The sequence below is a fragment of the Equus caballus genome, chromosome 8 (assembly GCF_041296265.1).
Source record: "Equus caballus isolate H_3958 breed thoroughbred chromosome 8, TB-T2T, whole genome shotgun sequence".
Lineage (NCBI taxonomy): Eukaryota > Metazoa > Chordata > Mammalia > Perissodactyla > Equidae > Equus > Equus caballus.
In genome coordinates this window covers 31471280-31495923 of record NC_091691.1, presented here as the reverse complement: position 1 = coordinate 31495923, position 24644 = coordinate 31471280, and the positions used below count along the sequence as shown (strand labels likewise).

Sequence of the window (24644 nt, the reverse complement as noted above, 5' to 3'; positions counted from 1 at the left end):
GTGGAGTGAGCAGAACTTTAACCACTCGGCCGCGGCACAGGCCCCTCCTTCTCAGTTCTTAATACAAAAAAAAGTGGCCAGATGACACAAAAGAGCAATTCTCAAAGTGTGCTGTGTGACTCTCAAGGTGTGAACCCTGAGAGAATCAGTTATTTCACCTTCATGCTGAATAATGACCACCTTCTTAAACGGCAATCATGTGTAATTTTTGGTCTCATATTTCAGACAATTTTTTCTTTTAGTAAAAACTGCTCCAAGGTTATATGAGAGAATGAAATTGAGGTTGGAATGACTTATTTTAGCATTTCACAAGCTCTCAAGAGAGCCCTTCTACAAGTCTGTGTGGTGTTCCAGGAAGCCACCCCCACTGTGAAGTGATTCGGACCAACACCAAGATTCAGCCCTAGTCTAGAGAGGTACAAAATTTTAAAGTGGTTATTTTGCCATTTTTCTTAATCATCCTCGTTAAAAACAAAACTTTCTACCCTGTGGTCACTTTCTAAATATTTCATCACATACATATCTTGCTATCTCAACATAATAAGATGATTCAGACCACTTGTGTCTACTCAAGGCTGTCGGGGCACTGGCTCACAGAAGCAGACGGGATCCCGAGCGGGCAGCTGCTGGGGGCTGTGACGCCCCCCACTCAGGCCTCTAACTTGTAGAACAGGGATGAAAGTAAGTCTTGCCCAAGATAATTCTGGAGAAAATGTGAAATTATATGACGTACATAACAAAGCTCCAAGTAAATGTTAGTCTTCATTGTGAAAACTAAAATTAATTGGAAAACATTTACTAGTTCATTCTAACTTAAGATAAAAAATTGTAAACAGCATTCACTAAGATAAAAAGAGCCTCTTGATGGAGCCCTCTGCAGCACTGATGGGAAATAAAGATTCAGTCAGCCACCACGTCTGGAGCACAGTGGGCCAGGACAGATTGGCACACCACTGAAAACACTGAGACACCGTGGATAAAACTAAGACAACATCATAAATGCATCAATGACCTTGTGGGAAGTCAGGAACTCCTAGCTCCCAAACCTAAGCAGGGGCGGGAAGCCCAAGCAATGAGCAGAGGTGCCAGGCAGCTTTTACCCCAAGAGCACGTGCTGGCTGGGGAGGCCTCGCACTGGATTTGTACGTCTCCCAGGGTGTGGCAGACAAGAGACCAAGTCCAAATCTGCTCTCAGCAAGGAGCTAACAGGAGGGCTGCATGCCGTCCCCTGCAGCTGCGATCCTGTCACCCAAAGCAGTTATGAGGAGGTCATCCACCTTAGGCCTTGGTGCTGGGGGAGGAGGAGACACAGGTTCAGAGACCAAATTGACGTTACCTGAGAGATACCACACCCTCAAGTCACAAGCTGATATGGTCCTGAAGGTACCCATGAAAGTCCAGCAGAAGCAAGAATCCACCTTCAACCCAGACCTCAAAGCATTCCCACAAACAAAACTTCAAGGAAAACAGGCTCACAAGACAACAAGTACTATGAAGACAAAGAAACACAGCTCCTGAAGCAAGATTAGCAGAAACGAGTAAAATCAGATGCACCATGACTTCCAATGGAAGAATTATCAGACACACACAAAAGAGTGTGCTCACTCTGTGCAGCCTGAAAACGTGTGTAGGAACTAGAGACTACAAACAATGACCAAGCAGATTTTAGAGAAAACCAAAGAGAACTTGTAAGAATAAAAAATATGTAACAGCCAAAATAAAAAGGCCATGGACAAGCTTAAGAGCAGACTAGACATGACCAAGGGAAATGAGCAAGCGAAGACAGACGGGAGGGCTGCACTCAGACTGCAGCCAGAGACGAGACAGAAAACATAAAAGACTGCGGATACCTCGAGGGCAGGGACAGGGGGCAGAGGCGACATCCAAAGAGTAACAGCTGATCAGTTCCTAAACTGATGAGAAAGATGGATGCCAATTCCAAAAGATCAACAAATCCCAAGCTGGAGCATCACAGTGATTGCAAAACACCAAAGACAAAGAAAAGATCTCAAATGAAAATGGAGAGAAAGAAGACAGAAGACCGTCAGAGCAGCAACATGCCAGACGGACATCTGACTTTACATCAGCAACAAAAGACCCAGGAACCAGGGAATACTCTTAATGTACTGAGAAAACAAACGCCAATTTAGAATCCCACACTAAGCAAAACTCTCTTTCAGGAACAAGAGTGAAATATAGGCATTTTCCAACGTTGCATGAAATGCCAAAGGATGTGCTGCAGGCAGAAGCACAGTGACTTCACATGAAAAGTCAAAAAAAAGACAGAGTGAGAATGCGTGATGACGGCAGCAGTGACACTGAGAGGCCGGCAGAGCTACAGTGAACAGACAATGCTCAGGAACAGAGCAGAGACAGTGCTCTGCACTATGCTTTGAAAAGGTAAATGTGTCTGTGGAAATGTTAGGGTAACCAGTTAAAGAACAGAAAGAGAACATATGATTTTCAAACTAGTATAGAAGAAAGAACAGATGACAAAAAATAAATACATAAACAGTATAAGAACAGGCAAGAAAAGATGGAGAGAGAAAATGGAACAAGCAGGAGAAACCCAAATGAAATGAAACCAAACCCCAGCCACATCAGTCCTCACCATAAAGTAAGGGAACACAGTTCAGGTAAAAGACCGAAACCGAGAGACCAGATGACAACAGGAATGGCAGCATCAGCCTGACTACTTCTGTGCGGTACGCATGAAACAGAGAATGCTGAAGGTAAAGGGGAGAGATACACCAGGGATTCCAACACAAGACGGAGAGGTTCTCAGTATGAGGCAAAACAGGCTTCAAGACCAAAAAGGGTACCAAAGATAATGAGAGCCACTTCAAAATAATAAAATTAAAACTTCAAATTTTTATGTAGGTAATAATAGAACATACGATATGAAAAGCAAAAATATGGGGCTGGCCCAGTGGTGTAGTGGTTAAGTTCGCACTCTCTGCTTTGGCAGCCCAGGGTTCACAGGTTCAGATCCTGGGAACAGACCTACGCACTGCTCATTAAGCCATGCTGTGGCAGCATCCCACATAGAAGAACCAGAAGGACTTACAACTAGGATACACAACTACGTACTGGGGCTTGGGGAAAAAAAACAAAAAAGCAAAGATGGAGAAACAGATAAACCCACAGCCAGAACAGGAGATTTTAATATCTCTCTCCCAGTAATTGATAGAACAAGCAAATCGGTGAGGAAAGAGAAGACCGAAACCACACAAATAATAAACTTGATTTAGTAATAATAAAATGACCCAACGACTGTAGCCAACACGACCACAAAGCAAGTTTCAACAAATTTCACTGCAGAATCTCTGACGGACTGGATCAGAATGTGAGACAGAGAAGTGAGAAATGACTGTCGGTTTGGCCCAGGTAAGGCCGAAGGTCAGGAACGACAGAACTGTCGTTCCTGAACTGGAGGGGGAGGAGCTCAGGTACACACAGGTGAAATCTGAGGGACCTGTGAGATCATACCCCTCCAGGGACGCAGTTCAGGTGTGCACAGGTGAGGTCTGAAGTACCCATGTGGTGACACCTCTCACGGGAACTCTTCAAATGCAGCTAGGACTGAGAATCTGGCATGGGGATGGCGATGGGCTGCAGGTATGAATGTGGAGTCATCGGCACTGAGACAGACTCAAAGCCTCGAGACTGGGGGAAGATCACCAGGCAGGGAGCCCAGACACAACAAAAAGGAACACAAACTCCTAGCAAACTAAAGAAGGGCACTTTCTTACTCCAAGAAACGGTGATTTAAAAATCAAACCCTGCAGAACAGCAATGCGGTCGAGCTTTCATCTGTGCACCTTGGTCACGCTGCCCCGCGGGCCTCACCAGCACAACGCAAGAAGGAGTGGGAGACAAGGGAGGAGGAAGACCTGGCCACCATGGCTCACAGTGATGCCATCGAGACAAAGGAAATGCAGAAGAACCTGCGGATGGACTGTCTAAGGAGCAAGAACTGGTCAAGGCTGCCAGGTTCAAACTGCATGAAACAGACAGAAAATGGAGGCTTAGAAACGTAAGATTACAGAAGCATCAAAAAGTACTAGTTATTTAGGAATAAATCTAACACAGTGATAAAATTTTCATGGAAAAAATCAGAAAACTTAATTAAAAGGCATTAAAGAAGAGTTAAACAACAAAGACACATCATGCTGATGAATCTGAAGTCAAGACTGCGGAGATGTCAACTCTCCCTCACTCAGATCTACAGTCAATGCAACTCTAATGAAAACCCTGACAATTTTGACTATGGTGTGTAAACTGAGAAAGCTGACTCAAAATTAATATAGAGGTGCACAGAGCCACGAACAGCAGGATGTTCTCGTTAGGATGTGGTCAAAGGATCTGGCTTCCAGATGCCAAGTCTCATTATGTGCCAGAGAGATGAAGACAGAGCAGTGTGGGCACAGAGACCACGCACAGAAGAAAAGCCCCACGCGGAACTAGGCATGACACATGGAGGTCACACTGTGGATGAGAGGAAAAGAACAAACTCCTTAATAAGCAGTGCTGGAAACAACAAGGTATTCACATAAAAAATTAAAGTGAACTCCTATTTTTATATCATCTGGAAAAATCAATTCCAGGAAAGTTAAAGGCCTAAATGTGAATGAAAAATTATCAAGTTTTTAGGAGACAATACAGGAAAATAACATCATGACCTCTGGGAACGATTTCTTAAGCAAGACACAAAAAGCACTGTTCAGAAACTTAAAGACTGCTAAATTCCAATACGTTAAAATTAAGAACTTCTGTTTGTCCGAAGACACCATAAAGGAAGAAGACAGTTGGCACACAGAACTGAAGGCTAATCTCCAGAATGTAAACCAACACTGGGAGATGTCCCAACAGGCACTCCACAGAAGAGGAGACCTGCTGGTCAACAGATCCCCATTAGCTGCCGAGGCTGAGGCCGAGGGGAGTGCGAGTGCTGCTGGCACCCCAGTGGAGGCTCAACGGATGCGTGCACACCACAGCCCCGCACGCCCATCCCATGCTGCCACACTCGGCGCTTACACGCCTCAACCAGGTGTGCCCTGCTGCTCTGGGCGGCACTGGGCAGCCACAGGAAGGAAGAAGCCAGCAGCAGCCCACAGCCAGCAGCCGCAGAGTGACAGAGTTTGTCAATTTGTGAAGCAGAAGAATGGCTCCTGGAGGAGTCTCACAAACGCAAAGGACATCACTGCAGTGTGACTTCAGCACAGCCCCCAAGCCACACCTCAGCGATCTCAAGGTGGCAGCACCAGCAAGGAATGTGAGGGACCAGCCATGTCTGAGGAGCAGCAGAGGGCCACGACATTCTCTTAACAGGGCTCTGGCTCTGTGGGTATCCCCCCATTTGTACTCTCTGAACCTTGCAGGTTCGATGCTCACTCTCCTGTGTGCCTGTGTTTTGCAATCCAAAGCTGGTGTTCACTCATGCTCACCTGGATCTGGGTCTGTACCTGCTGAGTTCCGGCCAGCTTCTGAGCCTGGGAGATGGGCGTGGTAAGAAACTGGGTTTTAAGGGCTGGCTGGGTGGCATAGGTGACCTTCTGTGGTTGGCCCTGAGCAGTAATCTGCTGTGCGGTGATCTGAGGAAAGAGAAACCGCCCAGGGTTAGGGCCAGGCACGGCTCTGCAGCCCCTTCTCAGAGCCATCAGGGCCTCCTGTGTGGGCCCCAAGTGCCCCAGACACCCGCAACGTGATCACTTCGTGCCCCTGGCACAGTTTGCCCTCCACTCCGTTTCTGCAGCTGCCCCTTCCGGCGTGCCTGGCCCACGTGTTGCCTGCCTCCTCTCCCGGGAAGTCCCCTCACAGGCCGGTCTGGGAGTCACCTTTACATCCTCTGGAGCAGCTGGTACAGTGTCTGCTCACATGTGAGCAAGTGAACTTGACCACAACAGAGAAAACATATGACACAATTTCTCAAATATAATTTTAAGAATTTAGAACATACCCCAAAATATTTACCACAGGGGATAACAAACCTGCAAGCATAATCTTTGCCTATTTAATCTAATTTCTAGTTTTCTCTGTCAGGAGAATTTAAATATTACTCTTCAGAAGCTGTGCATATATGTGGTCTATACATTTGGTATACAAAGCCATGGCTACATATAAATATTTTTAAGCATCTCAGAAGTTTTCTTTCAAATTATACTAACGTGCAGACCAGCACTTTAGCTAAAGTGCTTCTATTTCTCTCTTTCAGGCATAAACTAAGCCTGACCATCTCCCTCATCAATGCTGTCCCTTCCCAGCGTCCTGCCCTCTTGGCACCCATCACCTCACCCAAGGCCAACTGGGTTGAGGAGAGCTCTCCTTGCAGTTTTCTGTTCTGCTGTCCCCACAAACCACGACAGTGTCAGGATCAGCACTATCTCCCCACCAGACCCCTAGCAGGGCTCCTTCCTGCAAGACAGGCAGCAACACTCAGGAAAAGATGCCCATCCGATGCCTGACAAGCATAGGACCCTGGAGCCCAACAGTCAGCTCTGTGACTCCAGGTAACTCACTTCATTTCCTTGAGGTTCGGTTTCCTCAAAGGAAAATGAGCTCTGTCCTGAGAATCAGCACCAGATGCCCAGAGAGCTCTCAGCACACAGGGAGAGAGCAACGTGTGCCAGCTCACTCCGCAGCCATGGCTGCCCCACCATCAGACCATGTATCCCAGCTCCAGGTCATAAAACAGCACAGATGCAATGCACAATTCAAGTCCCAAATGCCATCATCTGTACACCAGGCTCTACGCTGCCAGTAAGTGGGTAAAGTGGAAGCCCTGGAAGATGGAGGGCCTCAATTCTGCTCGGGCTCGTCAACGCAGCCCCAGTACCGGCCATGGAGCAGGACTCGGCTTTGGGAGCTGAATCGGCTCAGAGCCGCCTCTCAAACTTCTCCCTGAGTCAGTAAGATGCTGCCGGTACTCCTTCACATCAAGTCCCCTCTCCTTGCTCTCCCCTTCCTCCACTCTCTGAGTACACATATGTAAGGACACAGTCCCTGCCTGGTTCCTCACCTGATTACAAGCTTGGTGGTGGCCCTGGCCTGGCGCTGTCTGTTCTGTACACCAGGAGCCAAGTGAGGTCGCACACCGTGAGCTACACCTGCTTCCCTGAATCCTTCCGGTCGCCTCCCAGCCTTGCAATTCCACAGCCTACATCCTTCTCAGTTCCCCACAGGCCCTTGATGCACCGGGTTCCCCATCAAGTAACTTCTCCCTCCCCTCCTGGGCCTCGAAGCGGCTCCAACCCTGAGGTCATCCTCTGTGCAGCCCAAGTGCATGACCACAGGGTCCCCTGTACGTGGGTGCCAGGCAACGAGGCAGGGCCCATTCAGGACCCTCTTGTCCTCTGTGCATCCATGCCTTGCAGGAGGGCCAAATTCAGCATAAAGATTGGATGATGTGAGAATCCTGCACAGAAACCCAGTACCTTCTGCTGAACGGCTGCTGGGCCCGGGGCGGCCTGTGGCTGGATGGCTTTCTGCTGCTGCACAGCTTGCTGCTTGAGCTTCAGCAGCTGCTGGACATGCACCGGCTGGGCCACAACCGTCTGTCCTGCAAACACCGATCAAGTCATTTAGTCATAAGCACAAAGCAGGAATGAGGGTCTCAGGGCTCACATTAAGTTCAGACTGACTGATTTCTGTACAGAAAACTATACACTGAAACTATGTGGAGACAAATACCGCCATGCCTTACATCCACTTAAAATGTTCTAGGTTCACAACAACATTCAGATAAAGGGATGGGAAGCTCAGAAGGTGAATGTTTAAATTGAGGGCCAAAACTTGTACTTGGGAACCTCTGAGAGAGACTTCAGCTAAAATACACTGTGACACACTGGAACTGGCTGTCTAGAAAAGGAGCCAGCAGGGCTGGGGCCACTTCTACTAGAAAAGGCCACTTAGCCCTGTTCAAGGCTCTAAGCAGAACAGCAGTTGGGGGTGAGGGCTGCACACAACAGGCACCTGTGGCTTTCTGTGGCTGCCCAATGGCCACACTGATCCCGGCAACGTTCATGGGCAGGGTCGTGACGCCTGGCGACGAGACCACGGCCGCAGGCACAGACACCACTGGAGGCTTCGCCAAGGCTACCTGAGCCGGCTGGGGCGCCTGGGCCTGCATCTGCCCTTGTGCCTGCAGCTGCGAAGTGGGAACCCGGGTCTAAACAGTGAAAATAACGAGAAAGTCCAGAAAAATTCAGGATACTGGGTGTCTTTGCAAACATGTCCCCCCCACAAGAGGTCAAGAGGTGAGAAATTTACAAAGATTCACAAAGGTAGAAAGTAGCAGTCAAGTGAAGGAAAACATCTCGTTGTAGGCGACCCACGCTTCTTAATCTGTCACCATCAAACGCAGTGAACAGGGTTTTGCAGGACCCACAGATAATCCGTCCCACTGCTGTTCCGATGTTGCTCCCACACCGAGTGCTCATCTCTGCATCTCCCTCCATCCCCTGTACCTCAGAGTAACCCGATCACCCCAGGTGTCCTCCTGCTCCAGCCGTGCTAACGCTCAGCCCCTGCCCCCACCCCAAGAGGACTGCCACCACCTCCTGCTGCTTAGTTATCACACAACTACCAAGCACTTCTTTGTTAAGTTAAATTTTTAAAAAGGAAAATAGAAATAAATCCATTTCTATATGTACAAAACTCAGAGACTACCTGCGAAAACATGAAGAAGTAAAGATCACCCATAACCCTGAGACTGCCCACATATGCATGTGAAAACCAGCCCTCAGCCCACAGGCCCCGTTCTGATCTGTGTGGCTAGCTGCAAGGTACGTACAATGGAGTGAATTACAGCTATTGTGTAATCTGTCTCTCTTCCTTTTACAAGGTCACTCTTCAAAGCTGCTTCCTGTCCTCCTGTGTGGATGCCCTACAACCTACTCTGTCAACTTCTTAGTCAAGGAATGCTTCCTCTAACATTCCAGAAACAAACAAGCTTGTACATTCATCACTGTGCAGTTGTTCTATTGTTTCTCTAGGATATAAGAGAAACAGGATTGTTGGGGAAAACGGTGTGCACACTTTTTAGCTCAATTACTAAAATCCCCTCCTTGGGGGAGCTGGTTCCCATCAGACAAGCCCCACATAAGGACCATGCCTTCCCCACTCCCTGGCCATCACACAGGATTACCACCCTTCTCATTTGAATTTGCATTTTTTGTGAACACAGGTGAAACCAAACTTGCTTCTGCAGTTTTTATCTACTTGTACCCCCTCTTGCAGATTTAAAGTAGGGGTAAAGTGCATGTAAAACAGAGCCTGAGCACCCAGATCCCTCAATCCCAGTGTGAGTTGTAGGGGACTAGCTGTAGGATTTGGACAAGTCAACTTAAGCTGTGTGCCTCAGTTTCTGCACCTGCAGAATGGAGTTAACATTAAAACCCCCACTCCTGCCTCAGCAGTGGTCTGTGAGCACCTGTCAGGTGACAGGCATAGAGCCTAGGTCAGCGCCTGGCGCGGAGCAGGACCCCTGATGTTAGCTGTCACCAGTGCCAGGGTCGGGGCTCCCTGAACTGGGTACTGGCTCGCTGATGTGACAGTGCCTGGCCCACAGGACATTCAATCCACACTTGTTGAATGTAACTCATCTTCCCAGACACTATTTTCAACCTGTAACTCCCGTCTTCAGAGTCTCCAGTCTCCCCGTGCCCACACAGCGCTGCTAACCCAGAGCCTGGTTTTTCAACCTGTAACTCCCGTCTTCAGAATCCCCAGTCTCCCCGTGCCCACACAGCGCTGCTAACCCAGAGCCTGGTTTGCGGGCTCCGGTGGTTCCCCCTCATCACACCCCTACAAGCACATCAACCTCATCCTGCATCTCCACCCCAGCAGCACTGGACACCTTCCACGTGCCACGTCTTGCCCTCTCGTCATCCCCAACATAAACCTCACCCTCCTTCTATGGTCTAGCTTGCGCCCCACCTCCCCTAACTGCTCAGCCTACCATAAGCTTTGTGACCCTTCAGTTCTGGGAAGTATGATTACGTGAATAATGTTTCCCACATGTTGCAGTGCATCCTCTCCAAGGAGAACTTAAGTTCTTAGGGGAAAGCTCATACCTGCTACTTTACGTGTAAGCCTGCCATAACACCCAACACGGTCCTGAGCAAGCAGTTAACAGTTCAATTAAAATGTAAAAAGATCTGCTTTGGAAAAACAGACGTATCAACTGGAACTTACGAGCCGGGCCACCTGGAGGTTGGCCACGGTGGTGCCCGTGAGCAGGGCTCCCGGCCGCGGAGCTGTGACAGTGGTGAGCTGGGGGCTCTGCTGCTGTGCAGGCGGCTGGGGCTGCACTTGCACCTGTGCCGTCGGCTGTGGGGGCCCCGGAGGGGCCTGTGGCGGGGGGGCCTGCTGGGGCAGCTGCAGTTTCTGCTTCTGCATTTTGATCAGGTGCTCCTAAAACCCAGAGAAAGCATCTTCTCATCAATATTAACTGTATTCCATTTTTTACGCATCTTGGTTTTAGCTTACCTTTATATCCTCCATTGAATACTGAAAGAAACAGGTGCTAACGTGCAGTATGCAAACTATCATCCAGGGCCTTCCCAACATTTTTTAAATGTTCCTTTATTAAAAATTAGCATATCATTGATGAAAACTACAAACAGTGATTCTGACAGATTAGTAAATTCATAGCAAAATTTCCAGGTTCTTATTGCTCACAAACAAGTCAATTTAAATCTGCAATACCATTACAATTTTTAAAAGTCTTATTAAAATCATGGTCCCTCTTGAAATTTCAAAATTTATTTTAAGAGGTGTGTCAACTCTCAATTTTTATTCCAACTGTCTCCAAATAAAGATTTAATTAATAAACAAATCTTATGTCTTTAAAAGAAGTCAAGGTATCAAGATAGTTTAAAAAATAATTTAAGGAATAAATGTATTTTTTTTAGAAAATTTATAGTGAGCTGTTCACAACTATCAGATCTCTTTCAACATGCAGAAAATGAAAATGATTTTGAAACGGATTTAGGAGAAGGAAGAGTGGAGAGTAAAGGAACCAGGTCATGAGGGCAGGTGGGGCTGCAGGCAGCTGAAAGGGGGTGAGGAGGGCCTGCGAAGGCCCTGCATCCTGGAGAGGGGGGGGCAGGAAGCTGAGAAGGGACGGCAACCCCGGCAGGGGGACCAGCGAGGACAACTTGCCTCTGCAGGGCCCAGGGACTGTTCTCTAACTTTGTGCTATCCAACAGAACTTTCTGCTGTCATGGACAGGCTTTCGATCTGGGTTATCCAATATGGCAGCCACTGCCACAATGGCCACTGAAATGTGTCTGGTGTGACTGAGGAACTGAATGCTGTATGTGATTGCATTTTTTTCCCCTGGGATGAGTTCAGTGCTTCAAGGATGAAGCCTTGGCTCGGTGCCAGCATGTCCTCCAACACGCCCTTTTGTCCCCTCGTAACCAAAAAGGGGCAGGCCCAAGGTCAGGTACTTATTGTGGCAGGCCTGATAGCTAGCCGGAATTCTAAAATACTGCCTTGCTTTTATTACACGTTTTTCTGGTTACTTTCTATGCCAAGTATTAATACTTTTCCATTTATGGCAGGAATATAGTGTTTCCTTTTAAAATGAACGTACTACATATATAACAGTACAGGTAGTGCACAGATTGGCAAAAACCAGGAAGATCAGTACTCAAATGACCAACTTTGAGAAACGACACTGCAAATGAACTATTCCCGAAGAGACCAAGTCTTCACACCTGGTCTCCAAAGTTGCCAAGGAATGCTTTTCAGCAGCATTTTCTCTGGTTGGGAAGGGGACCAAGTGGCCTTCTGGTCCTCTCTGGAGCTGAACTGCTGCATGGAGCACAGGAAAGCAAGTGGGAAGATACGTTTGGAAATGGGAATTCAGGCTCCCAAAGCACTGTGAACAAGCTGGTCACACAATCATGACAGTACCACTGTACAAAAAGTTGTTTTTAAAGACAACACAAACACACATCCCACATAAAGACAACAGTAGATTTGTGCACAACACACTTTGAATTAAATGATGCAACAAGGCATCATCCCAGAGACAGTGTGTGCTTACGGTTTTCTGGAAGATGCTCACCGGTGTCAACTTGCCTACAGCTTTGATCTGTGCAGGCGACTGGGCCTGGCTCTGGATCTGCGGAACCTGCACCTGCGAGGTCTGTTGCTGCTGCTGCTGCTGCTGCTGCTGCTGCTGCTGCCTGAGAAGCTGGAAGTGTGCAGGCGTGATGGTTTTCCCAGGAAGCTGAACCCCTGTGGCTGGAGGAAGTTGTTTCATTACACCGCACACTGGCACTGGCCCTCCTCTCCTCCCACAATAAACGGAAGCTGGAGTCCTAACTAACTTTAACAGTGTGATGGGTCACACAGGAATCCAAACCTGCCTTTACCTTGGGACACTTGAGTCACCAAAGACCGGGTCGGGGTCTGTACTGGGGTCAGGCTGGTAGTGACCACAGCCGAGGCTGTCACAGAGGTAACTGCTCGAACACCCTGAGTCGGTGCCAGGGACACCAGGTCGGATGTGGCTGTGGCTGGGGAGCCAACTGCTCTCGGCTGAGTGTGGACTACCTGGGCAGGAGCAGAGCCTCCGGAGGTCTGGAAAAGGCAAACAGAGGCAACTATCAGGTTACTCTGACTATTCACCAAGGTTTTTACAATCATCAGATGAAGAGAGAAGAGCACCAAACTCTAAACCCGAAAAAATGAAGCACATTCCAAATCTCGGCTGCTGGACAAACTCAAAGTGCTGAGAGACTAAGTTTCACCTGTAAATTCAAACCATGTGCCTTGAGCTGAAGAATGGATTGTGTTAACCACAGAAAACAAGAACACAGTTTCAGATGACAACATTTCCATTCCCATCATAAAAAGTCCCAGTCCCCCTGTCCTCACTCAAAAGACCTTTTGGTCCCAAGAAACATTATGAGATTCTTGGCTATCCTCTAGATACCCATGATTATCCCCAACACATAGTGGCCAGGGTCCTAGCTCTCCACCATTATCCCCAATCCAGTAAGGAAGCTACACCCCCGAACCTTCTCCCATTTGCTTGGGGTCTTGCAGCATCTCACCTTCACCTTGCCCAAAACTTGGAGCAGCCTCCCTGCCTCCTGCATCCCACACCCTGGCCAGTGGTGGGAGCAGCTGCCGGAGTGGCCACACTGCGACCCTCAGAGTCACAGCTGCCTAGTCCCACAACGAACTGGTGGACAAATTCTACCAAGTCCATCTCTGAAACTGACCTTAAACGTGTTACTTGCCCTGCTGCCCCTTGGTGCAGAGACAGTCATTACGCTTTCCTGGACTGTTTCATTTTCTTCCGGATTGTCTTCATCTCATTACTTGTATATTTAGATCTAAGTCCAGCATCTTATTCTGTGCTGTCAACCCATCCGTTCCATGCTTCTCTTAATCTCCCCTCTTGTTTCTTTCAGATTATTTTTCCTCATCCCATTTTTTCCCTCCCAAAATTTGGAAGTCATACTCTATTTTTATTCTTTTGGTGGCTCGTCTAAAAATTACATCATGAATACTTACCAAAATCAGTAATTTCACACTTTTTCTGAACAACAGAGATTGCAGAACACTCCGACACCTTTAGCCCTTTCCCAGGTCATTGTTATTGTGTATATCATGTCTCTCTCTGTTAATTCCACAGTAAGCTACTGCTGTTTGTAAAGGCAATTCTCACCTCAATTAGTCCACATGCTTACTTCCTTTGCTCTTGTTTCTCAGAGCTTCCATCAGGGAACACCTTCCTTCTGCTTAAAGTACATCATTTAGTGGAGATCTACCAGTAATTCCCTCAGTTTTTCTTTAAAAATGTTTTAATTTTATCCTTGTTCTTCAAGGTATTTTCAAAAGATTCAGAACCCCGGGGTGCCAGTTATTTTCTTTCATTAGAGCAAAGATGTCATTCCATCAGCTTCTGGCTTCATTCCTACCATTGAGAAATAAGCTGCTGTACATCTGAACGCAACCTGCCTTTTTTTGTGGCTGCTTTTAAGACCATTTTGTTGCTGTCATTATGGAGGTGTGGATTCTTTTTCATCATCCCTGATTGGGATTCACTGAGCTTTTTGTATCTATGGATCACTGTGTTAATCAGTTCTGGAAAACTCTCACATCTTCAAATACTGTCTCTGCCCAAATTTCTGTCTGGATTAACCACATATTACAACCTCTCACTCAATCTTCCATGGCTCTTAAATTCTCTTCCGTACATCCACCTGTTGTCATCCCACGCTGCACACAAGAGAACTTCTGATTTATCTTTCAGTTTACTAAATTTCCTCTTCAACTATGTGTAAATTGATATTAAGCCCAATTATCAGGGTTCTTTCCAATTTTGGTAACCATATTTTTCATCTCTGAAATTCTCTATATTCTTTTTAAATATAGTTTCCTGGGTTTTACAGACATTCTCAAGCTTCCATCTTATTTCTTTAAAATAGAAAGTACAAATGTTTTCTAATCTATGTACAAATGTTTTCTAATCTATGCCCAGTAATTCCACTGTCTCAAGTCTTTAAGGGTCTGCCCATTGTCTGCTGTTTTGGCTGGTTCTCACTCATGGTACCTTCTATCCTTGTGTGCTTGGTTATTTTCCATAGTATGCTGCTCATTATACTTGAAAATCATTTGTGAAGATTCTAACAAGTCCAGGATTGAAGGCATGTTCCTCCAGAGAATCTGCATTTGCTTCTGGCCACCTACCCAGACACACTGTCCACCCAGGTCTACTTCACATGATCTGAGGGAGCTTGGGGGCCCTTTTGAGGCAATATCAGCTTGAGCTGAAAACTGACAAAGAGCTGCCTTGTGGCTACAACTTCACAGGAAGAGTCCCCACCCTGCCTCTCTGCTCACCACGAGGGTGGAAGGCAGATGGACTTTACTTCCTGTCCACCCCTGCCCTGAGGGCTGAGCCATTTGAGGTCCCAGCCCAGGGTGTCAACGCCTCTTTTTAGACTCTCCACCTGGAAGAGCCAAGCCCTGGGTTTGAAGTGGAGCCCCCTTGTCCATCAGGTGAAACGTACGCCAAGGCAGACGCAGCTTCAGCACACCCTGTTAACCTCTCTGGGTTTCTTCTTCCCCTAGACTGTAGCCTAATAATTATTTACTCTTTTGTCAGCTCTCTGAAGCTTTTAAGGAGATTTTTCAAAGTTGTATCCAATAATTTTAGTTCTTTTCATTAACAGAGTGGTGTAAATAAAATAACTCACCTTACTACCAGAAACAGAAGTCCTTTTCTGGACTACTGAAATAGTTTTCTCTCTAGCCTTTTCTGCTCTCATCCACTCCATACATACATATCACATGAATTTTCCTAGAACACACCTCTTTTCAAAGACTTGCAAGGGCTTCCCATTGTCTGGTGAAGAAGATCCACTCTTCAACCCGATATCCAAAATACCCAAATCCCAAGACAATCCAGCCTCCACATCACGCAGTGCCAAGTACACAGAACCACTCAGGAGCCCCTCAGAGCTTATGGGAACCACCACTTTTCTGTTAATACATTTTGTGCTCCATCCCAACAGAACTCCTTGCTGCTCCCTGTACACACTGTCCACTTCCCTACCCGCTGAACCTTTGCTCATACTACCTGCCAGAGTCATTTTTGTAGATGACATCTTCCTATCCTTTGAAGCCCACGCTGCCTTCTCCAGAAAGCCTGTACCTCTTTCACGTTCCAGCCCCCGGACTGGAAGAGTGCTGTGAAAGCATGCCATTGTGTGATTCCTATTTCTAGCCCCACCTCACCAGGAAGAGTATCTTGTCCGTAAGGGCTGCTCAAAAAATACATTGTGGATGAATTACTTTATCTTTTAAAAACATCACACGTACAATGAACAGACATTTCTCCAAAGAAGATATACTGATGGCCAATAGGCACATGAAAAGATGCTCATCATCGCTGATCATCAGGGAAATGCAAATCAAAACTACACTAAGATATCACCTTACACCCGTTAGAATGACAAAAATATCTAAAACTAATAGCAACAAATGTTGGAGAGGTTGCGGAGAAAAAGGAACCCTCATACATTGCTGGTGGGAATGCAAACTGGTGCAGCCACTATGGAAAACAGTATGGAGATTCCTCAAAAAATTAAAAATAGAAACACCATACGATCCAGCCATCCCACTACTGGGTATTTATCCAAAGAGCCTGAAGTCAGCAATCCCAAAAGTCCTGTGCACCCCAATGTTTATTGCAGCACTGTTTACAATAGCCAAGACGTGGAAGCAACCTAAACGTCCAGCAACAGACGAATGGATAAAGAAGATGTGGTACATAATACAATGGAATACTACTCAGCTGCAAAACAGAACAAAATCATTCCATTTGCAATAACATGGATGGACCTTGAGAGAATTATGTTAAGTGAAATAAGCCAGCGAGAGAAGGCTAATCTGTGTATGACTCCACTCATATGAGGAATTTAAAATTATGGACTAAGAACAGTTTAGTGGATACCAGGGGAAAGGTGGGGAGGGGGGTGGGCACAAAGGGTGAAGTGGTGCACCTACAACATGACTGACAAACATTAACGTACAACTGAAATTTCACAAGATTTCACAATCTGTGAAATTTTGTTTTATTTGTTTTATTTTGTCTTTTTCAAAATAAAACATCAGATGCAATGATTTGGGCTTCCCGTCCTCAGAGAAGTAGCAGCAATGGTCACACAGAATGTCCCTAACGTGACAAGTCTAACTAACAGCTTCTGTTATTTATTGAAACGGCCAAGTCTAAAGTGGTTTACTGCAAAGCAGAAAGAAAAACAAATGAAATAATCCTGTCATACGCTAGAAAAACTCTTTTCATATACACTCTATTGTTTAGAGGGTATTTTAATTTTAAAGCCAGATTTAATTTTTTAAGCCAGATTCTGAGATACAATTCACATACAGTAAAATTCACCCTTTCAGGCATACAGCTCCGATTTTTACAAATGTATATGGCTGAGTAGCCACCACCACATCCAGGGACAGAACATACTCTGTTTTCTGTATCCACAGTTTTACCTTTTCCGTGTTATTTAAATGGAATCATACAGCATTTGAAGCCTTTTGAAACTCCAATCACCTAGCAAAACATATTTGCGATCCACCTGCACTGAGGCATGTACCACTAGTTGACATCTTCGTTTCACTGGGTGGTACTGGATGTTACAAACGTGCCAGTTTATCTTTTCTTCACTGGCTGAAGGCCATTCAGGTTGTTCCCTTTTTTAGTAATTATGAATAAAGCCACTATACACATTTGTGTTCAGGTTTCTGGAGTAGACATATGTTTTGATTTCTCTTGGGGGAAAACCTAGGAGTGGAATTACAAGGTTGTATGGAAAGTGAATGTTTAATTTTATAAGAAATAACCAAACTGTTTTCCAAAGTGACTGTAGGATTTTGCATCCCCATTAGCAATGAGATTCCAGTTGCTCTGCACCCTCACCAGCATTGGAGAGCCCAGGTTTTTGTTTGTTTACTTTTAAAGCCATTCTCATAAGTGGGTGGCAGTATCTCGTTGTTTTAATTCACATTTCCCTAATAACTAACACTGAACACCTTTCACACTTACATTAACATTACTTTACACTAACATTCTCCAGTAAAGTAATTGCTCAAATCTTTTGTCCATTTTTTTAAAGTTGTTTGTTTTCCTATTACTGATGGAAGAATCTTTATATGATCTGAGTACCAGTCCTTTATCAGATACATTCTGCAAATCTTTTTCACACTTTTCATTTTCTTATTATTTTTCAAAGAGCAAAAGTTCTTGATTTTGATCAAGCCTAATTCACTAACTTTTCTTTCATAATCCACAGGCTTTGGCACCCTAAGAAATCTTTTCCTAAATCAAGGTAGCAAAGATGTTCTCTTATGTTTTCTTCCACGAGTTCTACAGTCTTGGATTTTACATTTAGGTCCATGATCTGTTTTGAGTGACTTTTTCCACAGTGTAAGTTACAGGTCACAGTCACTGGTTGTGCATGTGGCCACTCACTTCTCCCCAGTACCATTTGTTTAAAACACTATCCTTTCTCCACTGAAGTCCCTCAGCACTCCCAATGACAATCAACTGATGGCATCTGCATGGGTCTATTTCCAGACTCAGTATCCTACTCCACGGATCTACGCATCTACTCTTTGCCAACACCACACTGTCTAGATTACCACAGCAACATCTTCGTTGAAAAGACATTTTTCAACACCCAAGAGTGACATCATTCTACTTGCCAAAGCACTGCTGACTTTGAAGTAGTTTCTTCTCATTTGGGCACCTGTTGCCTTCGGGTCCACGACTAAACCAGAAATCGGAATATAAACTTAAACTCCTTAATCCCAGTTGTTTATTTTCGTTTTTTATGGTGAAACACCAAAGACAAGCACATGGCTTGACATGGGGTGTGTTTTGGCAAGTGCCCCGGTCTCCTTCTGGTTGGCACCCCATCTCCTTTCGGTTACGCACTCAGGGGGTCTTGTGGCTCTGAGTCTTTCCCTCTGCCCAGCTTTGGTCCCTCCTGCTTCCCACACATGGGTCTACACACCCCATAAACTGACCACCCAGCTTCTGTGCCCTGCCTGGCCCTCACACACACCAGCAATGCATGTGAGAGCACGTCCCATCTTCATGCAATGCCATACCTCCTCCCCCAGTGCAATGCCCCAAGAGCAGCCATCTCTGGGTCCCCACGTCCCCCCACATAGGCAAATCTGTCACATGGGGCATCCCGTCACCAGTCAGAAATGTGCCTTCACACCCCACCTTCCTCCTCTCTGAAATCATTGAGGGGTTTCAACACACACTTCCTCAGCAAGCCCAACATGGAAATTATCCTTTGAATGCCTGAATGTTCACATTATTTTATGAAATTCAAACTAGATAAGCATTTTCCACATCGATGTGACATCTTTTTATAAAGCAAACAGCTACTATAAAGTCCTAGGGTCATGCTTGCTACCAAAACGCCAAGGAGCAGGGACAACTCACAGTCAAGGCTCCAGGGGCTACGGGTGAAGCAAGTCGCTTATTAATTGACTGGAAGGTGGCGGCAGGGACGCCCGCAATGGTGTTCACGATCACATTTCCGCTCACTGTGCCTGCAGAGGGAGAGGTCTGTGAGGCAAGGGAACAGGAAAGAACTAGATTCTTATTGCAGCATCTCTGACTTCTTACCCGTTGGCATGCTTGTCCCTGTAACAGACGTTTTAATGGCTCCTGCCTGCTGAAGAAAGAAAACCATTTGAATTCCAGGTCAAGGTCTCCCCTGGGTAAACCGTCCAATGACTTCCATTTCATTAGAATCAAATCCAAACTCCAGACCATGGTTACACAGCCGCACAGCTGACTCTAGCCCCCTCCCTCTCCACCTCCTCCCACACTGCTGTGTCTGTCCCTCGGTCACTGGGCTCTGGCCATGCTGACCTTTCTGACACCACATTTGCCAAGCTCAGGGCCTCTGTGCTTGCTGATTTCCACTCTTATCTGACTGACTCCTGTCACTCAGGCTGCAGCCCAGGGGCCAGGTCCACAGAAAGTCTCCTCCTGACCACCCACCACTGTCCTCCCTGGGGTCTTGTGTGGCTGGGCTGCCTCTCCCCGTGGGATGTGACTCCATGGGAGCAGGGGGCAGCCCTCATGCCAAGTAAATGCTTAGTGAGTGCACTTTATGAATGAAAGAAGAATAAAGCTGCCCAGGTGCACATAAAAATCCTACTGCAGCAAATATAATTAAAAGCAGAAGGAGGCAGTGGCTCTGCATAGTGAAACTATTCCCATGCCCAGCTGATGTGCAAAGCGGCAGTGCTGGCCCACCTAGTCCCAGGCGTTCTCCTGACATGGGAGCTCAGGGTCTCTGTCCCATGGGCAGACATGAAAGAACACACCAGGGCATGAGGCAATGGGGCAGGGGGTGTGAGATCGCAGTCTGCCTTTCTTTCCTTCTTGTGCCACTTTTCTCTAATGAGCACTGAGGATCCACGTGTGTGTGAGCACGTGCCGCACACGCTTTGAGGGAAAGCAGGGTGGGGTCTGGGGAAGGGAAGTTTGCAGACGGGCACAAACAGCACCTGCTCCACAAGTTTGTGGAGAAAAAGGAGGCAACTTCTTCACTGTCACAGTTCACAAAATCCTGTCTAACTCCAGACTTCCCAGCACCTCCCCCATCCCGCTGAGCTAAGCCAGCCCACAAGAGCCCTGGAGGATAGAGCCAGCAGAGCGAGGGTGAAGACATGCATCCCCTCTAGACCGGGACCCTCCAGACACGCTCTCTCTAGGGAAAGACTGGGCCTTCGCTGCTCCCTCCGAGTGGAAGGTTTGCAGGTTTGAAGTGTGCAAGAACTTCAACAAGCGTTCGTTTGAACAGACTGTTCTGCGCCAAATGCAAGTTACAGGTGCCTGTGCCAAGGAGGGGAGTCTTCTCACCAGTACTGCAGCGCTGCCCACTGTCGTGATCGCAGGTGGCACCTTCGGTGGGGGCTGCGCGGGCTGCGCCTGGGGCTGTGCCGGGGCCTGGGGCTGGATGGCTGGCGGCCCCGCAGCCTGCTGGCTGCCCGCCGTCTGGGGCTGGGGCAGAGGTGGAGGCGGCTGCTGGGGCGGTGGGGGCTGAGGCTGTGGCTGCGGCGGTGGTGGTGGTGGTGGTGGCTGTGCCACTGGCGGCTGCTGAGCCTTCTGCTGATCTGCCAGTGCCTACAGGGTGGGGAAGGAAAGGAGCCATGGGGAGAAGCCAGGGCCTGCAGCCCATGCACCTGTCTGCCAACCATTCATCCCAGCCACGCCCTCCCAGCGAAGCAGCAGCCCCAGCCCAGGCTCCCACACCTTCTTCTCTTTGGCAATCCGCTCTGCGCGGAGAGATGCGACCTGAATAGGAGGCAGTGGCTTATCGTAGTTGATTCCACTGAAAGACAAAAGCAAAAACTGAAAATAAACCAGCAAGCTCTAAAGTAGACAAACATTCTAGAAACTCAAAGCTCTCATTTCCTAAGCCGCCAAGTGCCGGGAGGGAGCTCCAATCAAGCCCCAAAAGCAAGGGCTGAATGGATCAGTCTCAGAAAGGAGAAAGGCTGCCACTCTCCCATTCCCTTCCAACAAAGAGCCTCTGCAGGCGGGGCTGGGCCTGGTCCACTGCAGCAGCGCTCAGGACAGTGCCTGGGACATCAAGTGCCCCAAAACAGTCAAGAAAATGGGCAAGAAGCTGTTCAGTGTTGTGCACCTGGCATCGAAACATCCAGCCCTTCTCCCAGCCCACCAAACTGCCCACCTGCTCCAAGTCAGGCCCACCTTCCCTCCCCAGCTGAGCACCAGCCCTCCTCCAAGGAGCCTTCAGCAGCAGTCAGTAGGTCACCTGCTCCTCCCCCTGCTCCGTATCCCCAGGCCCCACTCTGGCCTGCTAGACGCCTGTGAACTGTGTCCCTGAGAACTGATGTTCCAGGACCCAGGCAACACAAACACTCCTAGCCTTCCATGGTGCTGGGCTGCCCAAGCACAGAGCCTGACCAGCAAACCCCACGGGGAGGGTGGGCCCCCCACAGCCGAGTGCCATGAGGTCCCCACAGGTCTCTCTACCCTCTCATGGAACTCCTGCTCCCAGGGGCTCCCATATCCTCCCCAGCACTGTCACTTATGGACTCCTTGATTCCTCCTGTCACAGAGAGACTGGCTTTGCTTAAAACTTTACGTACTTCCTCTCGACATCAGGACCCCCCACCACAGGGCCCAGGCCATGTGCTGCACTGTCTGGCAGCCCTGGATGTCATTCCTCCCACTTCACGCTCCTCCCAGCTCACTAAGTCAATACCTTCTCACCTGTTCTTTGACCTCACCCATGTCAACCCACTGAGCCCTCCACAATGTGCCCTGCCCGCCTCCCTGCTGCCCTCGAGTTAACATCAGGGCCCTCCCTCGCCCCCAAGTCTCTCTATCACATTTAGTGATAAGGCATACCCACACCAGACTCCTCCAGTCAGCCTGCTGCAGGCCAGGCCAAAGTGCCTCCACTGCTAGAGGGAAACACCCATTCTGTGCACCCTAAGGCACCACAGCCCAGCCACCCTGAAGACTCCTGCTCCACAAGGAGTTGCCACCTGCTCCCTCCCTCAGCACATGGTCTCCAACGCCCTTGGCCCTTGGTCGTCACATCGAGACTCTCCCATAGCACACCTGGCCTACAGAAAGCTGAGCCCCCACCCAGGCTGTGGACTGGCTGGCCTCTGCTGTGCATCCTGGGGCTCTCCTCTCACCCCCATCCTCCCACCTCTTCACCCTGTCCACCAGCATTTAAACAGGATCCACCTCTCCAACATGAACCAAATGCACAAAAACAAAACTAAGCCACAGAGATGCCCCTCCAGATCCTCACTCACTTTGCAGCCTCTATCCAACTTAATCCAACTGGGCTTCACACCAAACCCTTCCACTGAGACCCTCAGTTACCTCCACACTGGTGCCCCTGATGTACCCAAAGGCAGCGACACATCGGAAACGGAGGCCAAGGCCTCTTTGCTCACCTGCTCCCCTCACCCTGGTGGTGCCATCCCTGGACCTCCCTCCTCCCACCCTGCTGACCTGCCCTCTAATCCCATCCCTTAGCTCCACGCACTTCTCACCCACGGCTACCAACCTGATAGTCTCCACGGCCACCTGACGTCCATCCGTCCCCTCACTTGGAGAGGAACGTTCCCCCTGGGTCTTCTCCAGCCCAACCAGCCCAGCCCAGCCCAGCCCCTTTGCTGAAGGCCCCAGCAAGCCTGGAACCCACCTGCCATTGGCTCTGCCTGGCTAAGTTCTATTCACCTCCAGAATGAATCTCTATCCTCTGTGCGGATTAACTGGTTTTTGTCTCTGGCATAAGATAAAAAGGAGGGCAGGATTGTGCCCATCTTGTTCACTGCTGAGCTCCCAGCCCAGCACGGTACAAGGCATAAAACTTATCAATAAATACCAGCTGAACGAAATGATTCATTAATTTAATCAACAAATGACATGTTGAACATCTGCTCTGTGCCTCTAGGCTCTAGAATTCCTACATCCATAAAGGTCACAGACAGATGCTAAACAGGTCAAGCAAAAATGCAAAGATGATCCACTCTACAAAGGAAAATAAAGAGGGGTCAGGGCACAATTTTCAATAAGGTGAAGAGGTGGAGTGTGAGAGAGGGCCTGGAGTAGAGGGCATGAGCCATGTAGATGTCTGGAGAGACCATCCCAGACACAGTGAACAGCAAGACAAAGCTGTGAGGCGGGGCTGCAGGCATGCTCAAGGGGCATCCCACGGAGGGAGGCCAGGCATGTGGAGCAGGTGGGCAGAGCAGGCCTCGGGCTGCCTGCCTCTGACAAGGACGCCCGGGGCCGTGTGGAGAGCAGCACAGAGAGACAAGGAGAGCGCAGGGCATCAGGTGGTGCCTGCAAAACCTCACCTGGGTGACAAGGAAGGCTGGAGTCAGAGGGGAAACTGGGTTTCATCTGAACATATATATTCCCATTTTATGATAAAGAGTCAAACACAGAAATCTGCAGAGACCTGGTAGCAAACACTGTGTCCCCAGCACTCAAGTCCACATTCCCCCTGACTCTACTTGCTCTCTCACACCTACCCGTCTTGATCCATCCATCGATTCACCTTTTTTCTCCTTTGCTGAAATTCAAAGCAAGTACACTCACCCCAAACTGGATATATTTTTAAGGCGGAGCCAACAACACATTTGCCAAATGAGAGGTGGGGCGTGGCGAGGAAAGGAGGAAGCCTCTCCAGCCCTCCACAGCTGCATCGTGTCTGTCAGTGTGTCCTCCGCCAGAGGCAGGGGCACACCCTCGCATGAAGGAAGAACACACAAACAGGGGCTGGACATGAGCCGTGCTGGGCCTACCCCACACGAGAGCCGTGCTCTAGGCTCAGCCACTTAAGCAACTCCAACATTCCCAGCTGATGCCTGAACACACCATTTGCACAATAATTCACTAAACTTACTGAGTTTAAGTAAACACTGAAATGAAATCATTTTGAATTGTGAAAACCATGTCACAAATACAGAAATACCTTTCTGCCAACACGGAGGCATGCTTGGGGTTTTTCTGAAAGGGATTCATGCCAAGCCTGCAGCACAGAAAAGGAGATAGCAATTACTAAACACAGGAAAACATACTGAAGAAGGGAAAGTAATGACAAATATTAAAAATCAAGCTTCCCACCACTGACTCAGTCACAACTAAGGGAAACCAAGGATTTGGGAAGCATACAGAGGTTTGATGGGGGGGCTCCTCTTCCCGGCAGTCATCTTCATGAGGTCAAAGTGGCTGGTGTACAGCTGGGTGTGCGTGGCGTTTTCATCCTGGGCGTACATCTGCCCTGTGCGCAGAGGGCGGTTGTTCTTACTCTGAAACAAAATCGGCCGCAGCACATCAGACAGCGACCCCGGGAACAGGCGTCACTGATTCAGAGGCCTTACGTTAAAGCCCCCAGGATTCAACACAAAGTTCCTTTTCCTACCCCTTCTTCTGAAACTCCACACAGACCTAACAGCAAGGACACCAGTGGCCGTCACGCGCTGACGGCTAACACTACTCCTCGATCTGTCTAGCCCTTTCTGCATGCTACCTCCTGTGAGCCTCGCAATGACCCAGGGGGAGACAATTCCCC

The 24644-nt window shown here is 48.2% G+C and overlaps 1 protein-coding gene across 48 annotated transcripts in view; it reads right to left on the bottom strand.

The window, feature by feature from the left end:
• The window catches only part of EP400 (E1A binding protein p400), a 120445-nt gene that overhangs the window by 4285 nt on the left and 91516 nt on the right, over positions 1–24644 (bottom strand). For 37 of the 48 annotated variants that reach the window (XM_023647363.2, XM_070220468.1, XM_070220444.1 and 34 more), the window contains 12 exons: positions 24245–24381; positions 24045–24101; positions 20828–20906; positions 20435–20698; positions 19187–19235; positions 19001–19110; positions 12387–12594; positions 12077–12255; positions 10195–10413; positions 7972–8167; positions 7434–7558; positions 5448–5594 (listed from right to left, as the gene is read on the bottom strand). In XM_023647363.2, the coding sequence (XP_023503131.2) occupies positions 5448–5594; positions 7434–7558; positions 7972–8167; positions 10195–10413; positions 12077–12255; positions 12387–12594; positions 19001–19110; positions 19187–19235; positions 20435–20698; positions 20828–20906; positions 24045–24101; positions 24245–24381 (1770 nt within the window). The remainder of the gene's footprint in view (positions 1–5447; positions 5595–7433; positions 7559–7971; positions 8168–10194; positions 10414–12076; positions 12256–12386; positions 12595–19000; positions 19111–19186; positions 19236–20434; positions 20699–20827; positions 20907–24044; positions 24102–24244; positions 24382–24644) is intronic. The other 11 variants (XM_070220469.1, XM_070220473.1, XM_070220466.1 and 8 more) reach the window with 3 other exon arrangements.